Raw genomic sequence first — 17,564 nt, forward strand, 5'->3', positions numbered from 1 at the left:
AATAATAATAATGAGAAGAAGAAGAAACTTAATTTTATATACAGTAGCCCTTAAAAGTAACCCCTCAAAGCATTTTATGGTGAAAAAGGGTTTACAAGGAGAAGAGGTAACAAAATTTGCACAATTGAAAGCAAGAATTTAGAATGCAAGAACTGATTAAGTAAAAGCACTGAAAACAAAGGTTTTGAGTCTGGATTTGAAAGCACTCAGGGAAGGTGAGTCTCTGATATCCTTTGGGATAGAATTCCACAGCTCTAGGCATAGCGAGAGAAGGTCCTGTCACCCTTAATGTGTAGACGAGCTTGGGGATAAACAGGAGACCAGAGTCAGATGAACAAAGGTTGCGAGGTGGGGAGAAGAAGTAAGATAAGCAGACAGGTACTGAGGTTTCTTTAATAATCTTTGCCAACTCTTTTACGCTTTAGGTTATTCACATCATGTCTCTTTGTTGCATTTTAGCACAGAACACTTTCAGAAAACACTTCTCAGACCTATATTATAGGATACTACAATATACATAATATACTGTACTGTACATGTGTAGTCATAGTTATTTAATTAAGGTAATTTGTGGTACTCATTGATTTATCTGCATGAGCTCCAGCAAACCTTTTCAGAGGCCTCTATGAAAGTCTTTTCCCAGAAAACATTAGTTAACCACCTCACTTTCAGACATCTGCTAATACAGAATAAACGGGAAAAACAAGCACATGTATCGCAGCACACAGCAAACAAATACACTGCTCTCCTGCACACTACACTTCATTCCATGAAATCCAGTTGAGTCACACAGTGTTTCAATTTGTTCAAGTGGCAACAGAACTGAACTCCTGAAACAGCAGCTAGCTCAAAGATTGTGTAGGCACCCTCTGGGCTTTTATAGAATGTAGCATGAAAATTGCCGTTTATGAATATAAAAAGTAAGCTGTGCTTCCAGACAAAAGAGTCTCAGCAACACAATTCTTCACTCAACCAAGTATAATATACTAGACATAAAGTGAATTAGAAATTTGGGGAAAAAAAGTATTGCTTTTTGGAAATAAGCATGTAGCAAGCTTTACTTGAAACGAGGTTATAATGTCTCAGACGCTGTTAAGAATCTCAGTACATATACACTAACAATATGAAAACAATTGTAAGCTGCTTGCAAGAAGTGGGAATTTACTGTGAATGCCTTTCAAGGCAGGTTAATTCCTTCACAGTATGATATAATTTAAGATTCTGGAGTGTTTGTGTTGATGTAGTCCTTAATATTTGCTTTAAGCTTTCTTCTTAATTAGATCCCTACTTTTTTAAAGATGGTAATTGACAATTTACAGTAAACAGAAGTGACCAAATTGGGCCTTCCTTCTAAAAGGGGTTAACCGTACACTGAAAAACAAAGCAAAATCAATTTTTCCATTTTGATCAAAAGAGGAAATTAAAAAAGGTATTCCCTAAATCATGTACAAGTAACTGTGATTTACTTAAAATCCAGCTTTGCATAAACAGTTGAGTGTGGCCTCAGTATTGTTCTGTGTTGCCTTGTGTGCGTACTGTATCTTCTCTTATATGTGCATTGTCTGGAACATTTTCCTATGCGTGTTTCCAGTGTTACCCTGTTAGTCAAAACTGAAAAGCATACTAGCGATGTGACGAGCGGATGCTGCAAAAAAGAACCATATAATTGCTCTGCAAGAGCATAACTTTAATGTTAAAGTACTGTACAGGTCACAGTGATAATAATACAGTACTAGTAGTTTTATATCATTACAGGACTGTAATAATAATGATAATGATACACATTTTGAGAACATACCATATAAGAGTTATGACTTACAGTTATGTACATTTAGTTTATGTAAGGTGATGTAGAACCTAATTTTTAATTTCTCAGATTGCAACATTGCATGGTTTGAGACATTTTCCACACCCTGCAGCAGCTGTTGCTGCTTCAATTTGTCTACAGAAGATATATTCGAAATTATAATTTAATTAATTTTAGGCATGATGAATCTTGCGCTAATTATGGTCTAATGCTACAATATTTGACTTCAAAAAGTATATATTCAAAATGTTTAAGAAAATAATCTAACTGCTAGTAGTAGAAGTGCTAACTTCTTTACAATTCTAAAGAAGGGACTATTATTAATGTACTGTAACTGTACTGATTTGGTGGTGTTGAGCACATAATGCCCTGTAGATGTTGAGTAATACCAGACATAGTAGATAACAGCAAATTAAAAGGTGAAAATATTTTTTAAATGACATGAGATAAGTGTGTGTAAAGAAATATCTGAAAGCAACAGAAATCCACAACTCAGGCAGCTCCCACTTTGTTTTACAAATATAAATGACATACTTTGGCCTCTGACTGTTTCTACATTCTCCATACCAGGTATTTTGTTTTTCCTGTTGTGGTGGTCTCATTTCCAATTTAAATGAGCATATGTTAATTTAATCAATCAAGAACAATTGTATACTGAGGCTTTTAGGAGAGAAAAGTGCATCTTTATTGCCAACCATAGCAAAATGCAGTCCTTAATACCTCGGTATAATAAAAAAAGCAAAAGCAAACAGAAAGTTAAAGCACCCCTGCTTTAATAAATACTGCATAGTTCCTGGAAGTGAATCATTTAATTAATTTGTATTTTGTTTCAATGACTTTTCTATAATGTGTGAAAGCATGAAAAAAATCTTGCTGTTGTTTACTAGTCCAACTCACCCCTTTTTTTTGTATATTCTAAATAAATATGATTCAAAGCCTGGAGTTAAGTACATTAGGTTATTAATGTTTGACACATATTGCTTGTGGTAAAAAACAAAAATAATGAATCACAGCATACAATGATTAAGGCTTGTTTAGTTTTCAAAGCAGCTAACTATTCTTGTCAGGTTGTAATGTTCCCACGTCTAAGCAGAATGTAATCCAATAATGAACCACAAAAGAAATCTTAATAACACAAAAGATTATGTTTTTTTCTTGTTTAGCTTTTACGTTTTTTAGTATCTAGAACATCACTTGTCTTTATCCTGGTATTACTTCCTTCAAAATACTTTACACTGCATGTAATGAACATTTTAACTGTCTCCAAATTTGCAATTGATATTTAGCCACACCATTGGCGTAATAAATTCTGATTTCTTAGTGAAAGGAAAACAGGAGGATAATCTTGTGGATTTTCTTGTGAACCATATTTCTCTGTATTTTCCATTTTCCTTTCCAGTGGGTAGCATAAAGTTTGAAAAAACTAAAAATGTTTGTTATGTTGTATAATGACAACTGCCAAAAAAAGAAACTTAAAATAAGGATCTCTTTAACATTTAAATTTGTTTCTGTGTACTGTGCCTTTTATCATACAGTCGCAATATTTCACAAAAGGAACATTTAAATCACAGTATTAGCATGATATACTTTGACTGACATTTACTTAGATATTTTAATTGATTCGTGGCATCATAAACTGGAATGACCAAAGACATCTTTGTAGTATCTTCATTAAGCAGAAATTAGGTTAACAAAATAAGTTTTATATCACATAATGCTTGTTTTTTCTGATGCATAATATCATTATGTCTTCTTGTCCTCCAAACCCATACAAGGTCTCGGCAACCTTTCTAGTTTTCTGCTAGTAGACAGAAGCTCTCAGTTAGCAGCAGCACTTATCCCTGATGGTCTATTAGTCTCCATATCAACTCTGGCATAGCTCCACATTGGGATCAGTAATGGGCACATTACATTCGCCACAATAATTCCAAGGGATAACGTTCAAAGGAGAGAAAGAAAGGTGTAGGATCAGATAAAAGTAATAGACTCAAAGAAGCAGAGAACAGTTTATTTGAATCCAAAAAAGAAATAAAAATCGATTGCAAAGGGTTTCAGCACAAATTCTAGTAACCTTAAAGTCAGGACTGCAGTAATGCAGTAAATAAATATAAAGAAGTTATATTTAGTAAACAAAGTTTACTAAAGGTTCTATTTTGCTTTTAAAATGGAAAATGCCCTTTCTGTGCTTTGTTATTTGTATATGTAGATTTACTAAATGTATTTTTATTAACCTATTTTGCGTTTATATCACATTATACACAGCATATTCTGTTGTATTTGTGTATAATCACCCACACACTTACTTGTACAATACTAAAAATAGTATATATGATTAAATTGCTTTGTAGAACGATTCCTGGGTTAATGTATGACTATTCTATCCTTAACTTTTTTATTCTACAAATCAGAACATGGTATAAAGAGATCTTTCAGACAGAAATATTCAGCACTAAAAGACTCGAAATTCATTGGTCCTCTATATTTTACAGAATTATCATCCTTTTTAGAAATAGTTTTATAAAGAAAATTACTGTATGTGATGGATATGGAGGACAGTGATTTTTTTTAAATTGCTGTTTTTAGGAACTTTCAATTTAGCTGCTATTAAGTATTACAAAGCAGTTGAAACATTTACTTCACAACTGACAAGATATAAAAATCAATACTAGAAAGTCTCCTAGACTAGAAAAAAAACACTTTATTAATCAACAAAAACATATTGGCTTTAGCAGTGAATTGTCAATAAGAGAATCAAAAACTCTATATGTTGCAACCTGCTATTGAAAGAGTGAATTAAAATGTCTAGTTAGACAGAGGAATTGATATCTGGAAATGCTGGGCATGACTATATTTTATATTCTTTAACCTCCTTGACAATATTGTTCATTCCTTTAGTCTTTTGATCCCATATATAAATTAGAATGTTGACAGTGACAATTTTGCAAAAAAATATAATCTGTAATCCACTCATATTTTAATCAGTACAACACAATATTAATAAACTGCAATAAATACAATAATACATATTCCAGTGAATAAACAGAAATAAAAAATAATCTATTTGATCATCTCTTCCTTAGATGTACATTTTATTTATACTATATTACATGCATACACCTACAAGGCACAGAAAATTGGAAATTTCATAGCATTTTATAGCTTGGAAATGCCATAATTGGACGAATTTAACACTTTTCAAAGGTCTTCAGTTGACAATAAATTAATAAGACCTAGAAAATCTGCCAATTTCTGGCTCTCCAGGGCTGGATTTGTGCACTTATGGTTCAATTGAATGTCTGCTATACACACTGCATAAAATAAGAGTCTTATGCAATAAATAAAGAAAAACACTACCTTTTGCACAGTCAGGTCCAAGAAATCCTGTGAAACAATGACAGTGGCCAGAAATGCACTCTCCATTTCCATTGCAGTTTGTTGAGCACCCATCCATGGTTTCTAGGTACATAAAACACACACTCAGTAATAGCTTATAGGTAGAAATTCAATATTTCCTGATGAAGTTGTTCCATAGTTGCTAAGGGCACCCAACAATTTATTTTTTATGGGTTTTTTTTTGCCAAGAGAAAACAACCAGCAGTTTAACATGAAAACCAGGTGAGCATTTCTCCACTGATTGCTCTCTAGGCAGAAAGAGCCATTAGCAGGGCCTTGCAATGCTACACATCTGTACTTTTGAAAAACCATTTTGAAAACCTCTGGATTTGTTTTTAAAAGGAGTTACAGTATGGCTACTCTACACCCACTAATCTAGTGCTGTTGTACTTCTTATTCTCAACCTGGTGCTTGCCTTTAGAGAGAAAGATGAGGGATTTCTATAAAGGGAAAATGGAGATCATAGGCTGTGTCATGTATGTGATACTGTATGTAATGCATTTGAACATGTAGTATTTGAACTGAAACATGACGACAGCTATGAATTAATTACTGGGTACATAAATATTCATCACAGAAATCTTATGAGAGTTTGAAATGAAAAATCAAATTTCCACTACTAATTCATGTTAATAACTGATGAGATAAACTGAGATCCACAATCAAAATCTTAATTTAATGCAACATGCAAATTGTACATTATATTGTATATGCGGTATATAGTATACATACTGTATTCATATCAGTTTTTTTTGTAATACTCATTTAGAATAGTCATATATACATTTTTATTATCAAAATACTGGTAATGGAAAAGATTTGTGATTAATATTTTATCAATAAGGGAGTTGTGCTGGTGCAGTGGTAAGCACTGCTGCCTTAGGTTCAAGTCCTAAGGCAGCCTGTGTGGTGTTTGTACAGTATGTTCTCCCTGTGTTTGCTTGGGTTTCTGCCAGGTGCTCTGGTTACCTCCCACAGTCCAAAGACATACTGGTAGGTTAAATGGCTTCTGCAAAATTGGCGCTGGTGTGTGTTTGCAGCTACAGTATGTGTGCCCTGCAACAAACTGGCATCCAGGATGTATCTTGTCTTGCACTTGTACATGTTGCTTGGCTCCCCTGCAACCCTGGATCAGATAAAGCAGTTAGAAATTGTTACATAGGTGAAGATTTCCTGTTTTTATTTCGAACCTCTAAAGTTATCCTCGGCAATAATGGGCAACAGACCACTGCTACCAAAACATCAGTGTTTCATACAGTATATAGGGACAAGTGAAGACAAAACCACTGCAGAAGAAAAGTTTAATCTTCTCCTCAACCACACTCCCCCTTTGCGTAGTAACAGTTCCCTTCTTGGCCCATGAGGACCTTGCATCATGAATACATTAGTTTCTAAATTACCCCTGAAGCATTTACATTAGAATAAGTTAAAAATAGAATGAAAACCTTATCAAGAGCAGATGGATAGTGGATTGGCGAATCCCATACCTTTCTTAACATATGCCTAGAGATTGGCAACCAAAGGTCAGTCAATTAAGGTGGATATGCTCTTTAGCTGTTTCAGAACCTATGGCAGCGTTTATTTGGAGAAATGTAGATGGCTTATTCAGAATAGTTTAATTGGACATTACACACATAACACAAACTGGGAACAAGAAACTTTCATTAAATTGCTCTGAGTCTCTGTTCGAATGTCAGAGGGAAACACTGCGTGTCAGCTCTTAGACAAAAAGCAGCAATCGTGACAGAATGGTTGGCAAAAGATGAAATTGAGCACAAAAATCCCAGAGCCTTGATGTACTATACTAGTAAAGTTTCAAACCATCATTACATTTTAAAGTGATAGCATTTTACTGCAAACCCAGAGGAATATTTCTTCTGTAATCCATCATATAGAACCACATAAAGTACTAAAAAAATAATGTAAATTAGAATGTGATGACATTTGTCCTTAGATGCCAAATAATTACAATGTATGTGTCTTCCATATTCTGCATTTCCATCTATTTTCATGTTCAGTAATTTCACTTTGTATTCAATATTTCTTTCTTGGTTTTCAAGTGAGTGACTTACACATAGCTGTGGGAAGAAGATACTGATATGTAATGAACCCTTTTACTGGTTTTATTAATGGAAACATAACATTTTTCAACGCAATAATTTATGATACTGTATACTATTCATCCAAATAATGTTAGAAAAGCTGCTCAAAACATACATATAAATATGACCTTTCAAATACCTCCCTGTAACATTAAGTTATTTTCATAGTTATTGCATACACTGGGGTTTTTAGGTGAATAAATACATTACAGCTTCGTGAAATTGAATATATGGTGAAAATTTATGGGCTAGAAAATACTCACTTGAACAATAGTAGGATGAAGAAAAACCTAGAACAAGGGTGAATGGTGTTTAGCAGCTGCAAAATGTAACATGTCATTTTAATTAGTAAAACATTTTAATTGTGGAAGAAGTAAAGTGTTTGGTGACAGTGATTTTATTAGTGTACAAGAACTGTATTTTCTCTGTTATTTATTATTGAGTTTGAATGAATGAACCAGCCCTCTTGCTTTTGAAACACTGATGTTTACTGTTCACCTAAGGACACAGTGGTCAGAGAAACCCAGTTTTTGGACAAGGGAAGTATAAAGCCTATTGTATCCAAGTTAACAATCTGGACAGAATTAATATAATTATTACCAATAACAGTGGTCAGGACAAACACTTGTTCCATCTTTTTTCCATCATTGTAGAATGCAAGGTACCAGGTTCCTGGATCCATATATTCAATGAAGCCTGTCTCTTGGAGGGATGTAAGAATCAAATTCCTTGGAGAAGAGCTGGGCTCTTCGGAAACCTTTGCCTCTTGTTTAATCAGTTGTTTCCCATCCAGCAGCTTGACAAAATCAAACTGTAAAACAAAACAACACTGAGACCAAGGACTGGTTTAAGTCACAAAGTAAGCTCCTACAGTACTTAGAATGAACGGTGTGCTTGACATGTACAGTATCTCTTTTGTTAGGGTCCCTCTTCCTTCAGGAAATAAAAAGTAGCTTGACTTCAACTGTTTACACAAGTATGACCAGTGTGAAATATTGTATAATGCATGTGTTTATTAAAAAATAAAGAGGTTGAGAATCTGAGGAAAAATCTGGCGCAACATGTTTATTTAAACGACATTGACATGTGTCAAGAGTTCTATCTCTATAATTCTTTTTCATAAAATATAAAACCGAAAATCTGCATTAGAGCAAGGTGATTGAACTGAAAGATATGCACAAGAAGACTACATCGCCCAGGGCAGACTGGGAGAGTAATATGGCCGTACACTCAGTGGTGTCATTCACATTTGTTTGCATTTAAAAAAAAAGAGAGAAAGAAGACTTGAATCACTCAATATCTCCTTTTAGCTGGTATGAAGAATTCACACCTTCAGGCCACAAAATATTTTTTTCCTCCACAACGAACTGAATGCTGATGATTCAAACTTTGCCATCCTGCAATATCTGCAGGCAACAAAACTGCTCTTGTGAGCAGCAAGAGTCAGATAAATTCAAGAGCAATACTCAGCCAAGTGTTCCCTCTGGGTTCAGGGATGTGGGTAATTTTGTTTATAATTCAGAAACACACAGCAAGTCATTTAGAGGCACCATTTGGCTCTGCATTGTAAAACTTCTGAAAAGCAAACAAGCAGAGTAGCTTTTGCATCACAACTACTCTAAAGAAGCATTGTTAGTCCCTGCTGGGGAAAGGATGTCACATTGTATGCAATAAGTAATTCTAACAGTTAAGTCAACCCTTGTCATAATTACTGCAAAATATCAGAATTTTAGAAGTATACTTGAAATGTATGTTAGTAATGTAGTTATAGGTGAGGAACGTGTCACTTTGATGAAGAATATTTGTCACTTCTATAAAAAATAATAATAAACCCCGAATACCTTTATGTTTTAGATGAGGTTTAAATAGTTTAGCCTCTAAAGGACATTTGCTTATTTTAATAACAACAAATATTAAAAAAAAAACAAAACATGTACAGTAATAGATGATCATCTTCTTCTGCCTCAGTCTTTCTGACTGAAAGATTCTGGAGTCTTTCCAGAAATTTACCCACATGCCCTCTGCTGTAATGACAAAGTCTCCTTGGAAGAAACGTTAATGTACACGCTCGGCAGACTACCCAGAGGACACAAACGCAAATAAAGGACAACAGATTCCAATTATATCTCATCATGTAATAGCTCACAGGTTTGATCAGATGAGGTAAGAGGCATTAAATAATGAATCCGTGAAGAATGCATGACAGTGACTATAGTGCTTGGCTGGGTGACCTATAAAGAATTCTATCAGTTTTAACTGAATATAACTATTTCTGGTCAAGAAGAACATATGCCTATCTGTACAAGTGAATCCCCAGGAAAAGCTGAAGTGAAGATTAGTCAATGTCAGTGACCACACTGAAACACACTGAGTTTGGCTCTCCTTATGCTGAAGTGTAATTAAGTATTCTATAGTACTGTATCTCTTTAACACCAAAGAAAGGATAACTAACAGGAAAAATCTTGATTTTTAATTAATCACATTCATTCATTTACAGTGCCTTGCGAAAGTATTCGGCCCCCTTGAACTTTTCAACCTTTTGCCACATTTCAGGCTTCAAACATAAAGATATAATTTTTTTATTTTATGTGAAGAATCACCAACAAGTGGGACACAATTGTGAAGTGGAACGAAATCTATTGGATTTTTGAAACTTTTTTAACTAATAAAAAAATGAAAAGTGGGGCGTGCAAAATTATTCGGCCCCTTTACTTTCAGTGCAGCAAACTCACTCCAGAAGTTCAGCGAGGATCTCTGAATGATCCAATGTTGTCCTAAATGACTGATGGTGATAAATAGAATCCACCTGTGTGTAATCAAGTCTCTGTATAAATGCACCTGCTCTGTGATAGTCTCAAGGTTCTGTTGAAAGCGCAGAGAGCATCATGAAGACCAAGGAACACACCAGGCAGGTCCGTAATACTGTTGTGGAGAAGTTTAAAGCCGGATTTGGATACAAAAAGATTTCCCAAGCTTCAAACATCCCAAGGAGCACTGTGCAAGCGATCATCTTGAAATGGAAGGAGTATCAGACCACTGCAAATCTACCAAGACCTGGCCGTCCCTCTAAACTTTCAGCTCAGACAAGGAGAAGACTGATCAGAGATGCAGCCAAGAGGCCCATGATCACTCTGGATGAACTGCAGAGAACTACAGCTGAGGTGGGAGAGTCTGTCCATAGGACAACAATCAGTCTTACACTGCACAAATCTGGCCTTTATGGAAGAGTGGCAATATGAAAGCCATTTCTCAAAGATATCCATAAAAAGTCTTGTCTAAAGTTTGCCACAAGCCACCTGGGAGACACCCCAAACATGTGGAAGAAGGTGCTCTGGTCAGATGAAACCAAAATCGAACTTTTTGGCCACAATGCAAAACGATATGTTTGGCGTAAAAGCAACACAGCTCATCACCCTCAACACACCATCCCCACTGTCAAACATGGTGGTGGCAGCATCATGGTTTGGGCCTGCTTTTCTTCAGCAGGGACAGGGAAGATGGTTAAAATTGAGGGGAAGATGGATGCAGCCAAATACAGGACCATTCTGGATGAAAACCTGTTGGAGTCTGCAAAAGACCTGAAACTGGGACGGAGATTTATCTTCCAACAAGACAATGATCCCAAACATACAGCAAAATCTACAAAGGAATGGTTCACAAATAAACGTATCCAGGTGTTTGAATGGCCAAGTCAAAGTCCAGACCTGAATCCAATCGAGAATCTGTGGAAAGAGCTGAAAACTGCTGTTCACAAACGCTCTCCATCCAACCTCACTGAGCTCGAGCTGTTTTGCAAGGAAGAATGGGCAAGAATTTCAGTCTCTCGATGTGCAAAACTGAAAGAGACATACCCCAAGCGACTTGCAGCTGTAATCGCAGCAAAAGGTGGCTCTACAAAGTATTAACGCAAGGGGGCCGAATAATTTTGCACGCCCCACTTTTCATTTTTTTATTAGTTAAAAAAGTTTCAAAAATCCAATAGATTTCGTTCCACTTTACAATTGTGTCCCACTTGTTGGTGATTCTTCACATAAAATAAAAAAATTATATCTTTATGTTTGAAGCCTGAAATGTGGCAAAAGGTTGAAAAGTTCAAGGGGGCCGAATACTTTCGCAAGGCACTGTATATTAAGTGAGAGTATGTCATCTTAGCTCCTCTCTGTTGATATTTTGATCAATATTTTAAGTATTATAAGGGCTGAAAACAGTAGAAACACCGTTTAATGTATTTCAAAAACATTCCTAGAATACTGTGGTTTTAAAGACGTTACACTAACAATGCATTTGTCATTGTGGCATAGACTATTTGGCTGCTGGATAAATGTGTTTTCTGCATTTGCATCTCAGTCAAGTAACACATATTAATGCTGATAACTTTCAAATTGTAGTGGATATATAAAATGAACTTGATGGAGCCAGCTACATATTTAATTGGCTAAAAGAAGTACCATATGTGCAATACATTTCTGTGAAATGTCAGTAAATTGAAGTGCAATTTCCAATGCTATCAAGTTTGCAGAGGAGTGACATGAAAAGCAAAATTTAGTTAATACAATGAAATAATAAGAATGGTGAAACAGAGAGAAGTATGGTAAAGCATGATACAAACTAACAGGGCACCTCTGCATAAGACTGATACATATTTAAGTCAGAAGAACAATCAAATACTGTTCAACACTTACTGTAATTACAGTAATTTAATTGTACTTAAGGGAAAACATTTTGGGGATAGAGAAATTATGGTCCTATAAATAGAAATGTTATGTACCAACTACAGGACCACTCCTCACTATTTTCACATTTTCTCATTCAAATATTACAACATACAAAGATAAAAATAGAATTCTGATTTTAAAGACAAAGAAGGAATTCTCTCATCTATTTTAAGAATAAGAGATACAATGCTTTAAAAGATTAAAGAGTTCACCTGAGTGTGCGTAGGGGGGATATTTCTTCTTCCATAAATTCCTAGCAAGGCATCTTTGGCCAGGGAGATGTTGAATTTCACGTATGTTGGATGGTGAACGGTAATATGAAACCGCCAAAAAAGTCCTGGAGGAATGGTCTGCATCACTTGTGTTCCAACATCCACTTCTCCTCTGTCTATTGCTCTACCTCTCTGAAACACAGTTTTGTCTGAAATAGAAAAGTAGGACACCACCACACAGTAAGGCAGTGGAGAAAAAAAGGTTTTTAAGCAATGCCCGAAGACTAAGGTTCTAAATACTTGTTGAAAACGTACAAAATACAAATGTCTCTCTGCTTTGTTTTTGTTGACATTATTTACTATATTTTTAACCTTTTTTTCAGTGTGAGTAATGAAACGTACCAAATCCTAGGAAGCTCCCATGGCATAAGTACAAACTTCACATGTTTAACACTTTATGAACAGGCTGACAGATAAAGCCAATTCAACAGAATGCTTCTTTATCACTAATAATAGGAACCTTAGAAACAATGTGAAAGTGGTCAGCTTGTAAAGGTAGTTTTCAATTTACTCTGGGGAATGCATTCCTGAAAAAATGCCAGGCATTTCAAAAACGTGTAAATTAAAAACCTATTCCTTATAAGAATGAATGTAAACACTGTAGGTGAGGATGCTTTCTGGCATATTCTAGCCACTACTAGCCAAAGGTTTGGACTCCTTAATGACACCATTTGCACACATTTAGTAATGTAAGAAGTTTAAATAGCTGTAATAAAAGTAAACATTACATTTTTGTTCATGGTTATCAATTTCATTTAAAGCATGAAGGAAAGACCTGTTAGTGATGGGTGTTGAATGGTGGAAAATGAATGAGTCACATGCCCATAGACACATCTGGACTGCACTACCTTCAGTTCTTTTACTGTCAGTTAGCCTTTGAAATGTTATTTTAAAGTCTCATAAGTAAAATTATAATATGCTTCCTTATTTAGAGCTTTAGCTGATTATTAATCGATACAGTAACTGTTCAACAATGTGCTCATCTTAAAATGTTTTCACATTAACAAAACAGTTCACTTCCTCTTTGCACCCTTAAATAAAAATAAAGCATTTTTTACTATTAACAAAAGGCTGCATTAACAGTAAGAACATGTTAAGGAAAATGTGTTCCTTCACGTTACACTTCTGCTTATGAAGTTTTTAAGTTGACAATGTCTTCCAGTGAAACAGAAACTGAATATGTGGATATACAGGACCCAAATGTATTTTGTTTACTTCTTATTACACAATCATTGTCAAGGATTTTATTTCTTTGTGTTCATACTTTCAAAAGCTTTTTAGCCCATAATGGAGGGTTGTTCTCTAATGACTTTAAATCCATTTTATTTACAAATTGCTTGCATTGAACTACTTTTCACACAGTAGCTTACTTTGTTTCAGGGTTTTATTGATTTAATTTTAGATTTACAAACATAAGGTATAGAATAAGGTACTAAAACACATTTTAAAGATTTATTTAGTAGTGTAAGATGATGGGAAATCAGGCTGGAAGAACATTAAGACAAACATCACCTAAATTCTTGTGTGACACCCAAGTGACTCTATACAACCCCAGTTCGACAATGCATACTTATAGAGTATACTGTCTCAAACATTCAGTCTAATTTAAATTGCCTGTTAAAGGACAAGCATGTTAAAGTGAGAACTAATTTGTCCTAAATTAAGAAGGTAAATATTTTTTTTAGGTCTTTTAAACCGAAAATGCAGAAATTAAGAACATCAATAACTACCTGTATGTATCATTAGCATTATATGTATCACCGTCATGCTTTGACTCATCTTACTGTACATATACCTGTAGTTTCAATTAAGCTTTTACAATAAGCAAGTCCTTCTGATGAAACTAATGACATCATTCAGAATGTTATCCTAATGTGATCTGTAAGCAAGACCAGCACGAAATGTTTTTCTGAACACACTTCACACATACCCAGTAGGGCATCCTTTATTTCCCACTAATGCAAAATCAGATGATCGTTTTGTTCAGTTTTGACATTAAAGATGATCAATTAGTTAATTCTGTGCCATTTTAATTATTAATTATCTTGTTTTTCCAAAACGCAATAACCCATGTTCAGGGAAAAATAATGTTAATATCGACTAAACCTACATACTGTACAGACTGTAAGAACATAAGGCTACAATGTGAGGAGACCATTCGGTTCATCTAGCCCATTTGATAGTTAATATTTAATTGATTAAAGAATCTCAGTCAGCCATTCCTTGAAAGAAGCCAGTATTTTAGCTTCAAAAATATGACTGAACAGCTCGTTCCATACTCCCACAACCCTTGGGTAAGTACTTCCTGTTCTCAGATTTAAAAGTTTCCACTTTGTCCTATAGTTCATGTTTCTGTGTTTATTTTGAAGAATTCTGCTGGGCTGACTTTTTTCAATGACTTTGAGGATTTTTGAAATACTTGTATCAGGCCCCTTAGTAATCTTATCTGTGCAAAACTAAAATGGTTCAGTTCTTTCAGCCTGTTTGTGTAGAATAGTCACATTTCTACAATGTGGTGACCAAAATTATACACAATATTCTAAATTAGGCAAAAAATGACCTAATTAATTTTCATAAGGAGACTCTTCTATCTCAGTGTTTCCCACTTTGTACTCGTTTGACTGTCTTGAATTTTATTTAGATCTATTTTAATTTCATCTGCTTCTTCTAAAATGTTTGCTAATACTACTAATCTCGTATTTTGCAAACTTGGCTAGTTTACAAACTCTGCCAGAATATAGATCATTTATACACATTCAGAAGAGCCGTGGTCCAAGCATAGATCTCAGTGGTACTCCAGTAATTCCAACTAATTGAAAGACTGAGCTTCATTGGTAATTGATTGAGGCAGGAAAGAAAAATCACCTTGCTGCTTGCGAACTGTGACATGAATAAATTCAATTAATTGATGGTAATGTGCCTTTTAGACCAGATTTTACAAAGCAGTTACCTAAACAATAAGAACACACAAAAGGAAACATTAAACTGAGTCCTTTCCACTCTGCAAAAAATAAAGAAAGGGGATGTTGACTCTTTATTAACATGTTTCGGACAAATCCAAAAACATGCTAATAAAACCTAGCCTGGTCTTATTAAAGTCTTTCCAATTCTGTTTCCAAGAGAGAAAAAATCACATGAACTGGAGCACAGATTCACAAATTGATTAAAACTCATGGCCTTGAAGTTATCTGGATAAAACAATTAGACCTATAATCTATTTTCTACAAAACTAATTGTCTTTCCAACATTATTTTTAGAGTTCATTTTTAACTAGCAGCATGCGTTTTACATAACAGGTAATTTCTTTTTTTTTCTTTTCAATTAGAGTTATTATTTCCCAGTGCTTAATGAATTGCAAATCGGGCCAGTATTTTAATACCTTGTCTGCTTGAGGTGTAAAGAATGGAGATAAAGATGTCTTGTCTCTCTTTACACACCAACCTGATAGGTGCAGATAACAAGTTTAATGATTTTTCAAAGAACTTGCCTAAGGAGGCATAAAAATATCACAGAAGAGCAGGTCACTATAATTAAGGGAATTCAATTAAAGGGTTTGGAACAGTACCTAATAAGATTGTGGGCATTCTTCCTATTTCAATTGCCAAATTAATGTCAGATAAGTCAGGGCATAGATAATTCCATAGACCTAGAGTTTTTTATTTAATTTTTAACCCTTTATCACCATCTACTGGGAAATAGAGATACTGATTAAGAAAACAAAACTTCTATTAGTATATGAAAATAATAGATGTTTGAATGTGCATAGTGCATTATTTGAATTTATAAAACCGCTCCAAATGAACAATGTTTTCCAGTTTTTAAAAACTGAAAAAATATATTGGTACCCTCATACTAAATTGCATCTACTGTATACTATCTTATCATACAAATCAGAGGAAAGGCCACAGTGTGTCATTTAACAACACAAATTAGTAACCATATCACAGTACAGTAGCTGCACAAGAGATTTTTACTAAATCTGCAGAGACCCACAGACTGTATCACAACATACTTAAATCAATAGTGGTGATGAACCAAAGTACAATCAATTCGAAAGTCATGAGATGAAAGCTACTGCAGAATATCGATGTCTTCTTCTTTTAAAATCTATTTGCATGATATCATTCAACATTTCAAAAGCTGTAATGTTTTATCTGCTAGCAGTAGGGCCTCATATCACATTCTGTTATTACATTACACATATGAAAAGCAACATGAGAGTAACATTTTTTGCAGAGTCACATTCAGATGTTCTTTTTTCTCTTTCTCTCTTATTCTCTTTTAATAAGAAGTAGTATTCTACCAGGACGCAGATTTATCTTTTGATAATTTTCTTAATGTTCAGCAGACATTTATGAATTTGGTATATAGTGATCTTATCATCATCATCCTATTTTGCGCAACTTTATAATTGTGTGGCAGGGTCTCCTAACCCACTAGTGTGGTGTGGAGTACTTGTGCACATAAACCCTCTTTAAAGCTTTAATAACATTACTAGGGAATTATGAAAACATAGTGAGACTGGACCACCCTTTTTTACCACAGTGGAAAACAATTCCTAATCCAACTTAATCTGTAACCTGCTTCACTGTGCTGTATTTTAGATGTGAACCTAACCTTAAATAATGGGAGAGCAGCACGTGCCTCTCCATTTAAATCTTAACCTTAAGGATAAAATAACCTGCTTTTCCCTTTTTAACCATTAACCATTGAGAAAACAAAAGCTAAACCATGCCTTCCATTTGAAACTATGAAAGAACCAGCCAGTGTCTCCCTACAAATACTAAACTTTTTTCCTGGTCTAAATGTAACCTTGAACTAGCCTGATATCACATCTAGCTGACTAGACACCTAGACCCATGCTCTGAACCTTTTTATGCATAATTAGTTTGAACACAATTGCAACAGGTCTTACACTCATTGTGTTTTGTGTTTTCTCTCCGAGAAACCGACACAGACAGCTAACGGATAGTGCTGCTAGTTTACTTGTATCTCGAAAAAGGGAACTTGATGTGACACCAAAACACAACTTGAAATATACAATCACATTCTTGAATTTGATGGTTATTTTTAAGGCCAATGTGTAGATGTGAGACTTCTTTTTAAAATCAGTCTATGATGGTCTGTTTCCATTTACTTGCCCTTTAACCTATGGATTGCAGTCTTCTGGTTTTTATCCCAAATGATGTCTGAAGGACCTGATTAAATATTTCTTTTGTTAATATTAAAATAATAACCATAGTGGAGATATTTAAAAAGGTCTGGTTAATCACTG

At 34.6% G+C, this 17,564-nt stretch overlaps 1 protein-coding gene and 1 long non-coding RNA gene across 5 annotated transcripts in view; one reads left to right on the forward strand and one right to left on the reverse strand.

Moving 5' to 3' along the window:
• Nucleotides 1-8,013, forward strand: part of LOC107077870 (uncharacterized) — an 84,213-nt gene extending 76,200 nt beyond the window's left edge. The window contains exon 3 of the long non-coding RNA XR_001478849.2: nt 7,956-8,013. This is a non-coding gene — a long non-coding RNA (uncharacterized lncRNA). The remainder of the gene's footprint in view (nt 1-7,955) is intronic.
• The window catches only part of tenm1 (teneurin transmembrane protein 1), a 342,106-nt gene that overhangs the window by 85,471 nt on the left and 239,071 nt on the right, over nt 1-17,564 (reverse strand). For all 4 annotated transcript variants that reach the window (XM_015351452.2, XM_015351454.2, XM_015351453.2 and 1 more), the window contains 3 exons: nt 12,230-12,438; nt 7,903-8,113; nt 5,162-5,263 (listed from right to left, as the gene is read on the reverse strand). In XM_015351452.2, coding sequence (XP_015206938.2) covers nt 5,162-5,263; nt 7,903-8,113; nt 12,230-12,438 — 522 coding nt within the window. The remainder of the gene's footprint in view (nt 1-5,161; nt 5,264-7,902; nt 8,114-12,229; nt 12,439-17,564) is intronic.

The sequence above is a fragment of the Lepisosteus oculatus genome, chromosome 8 (assembly GCF_040954835.1).
Source record: "Lepisosteus oculatus isolate fLepOcu1 chromosome 8, fLepOcu1.hap2, whole genome shotgun sequence".
Lineage (NCBI taxonomy): Eukaryota > Metazoa > Chordata > Actinopteri > Semionotiformes > Lepisosteidae > Lepisosteus > Lepisosteus oculatus.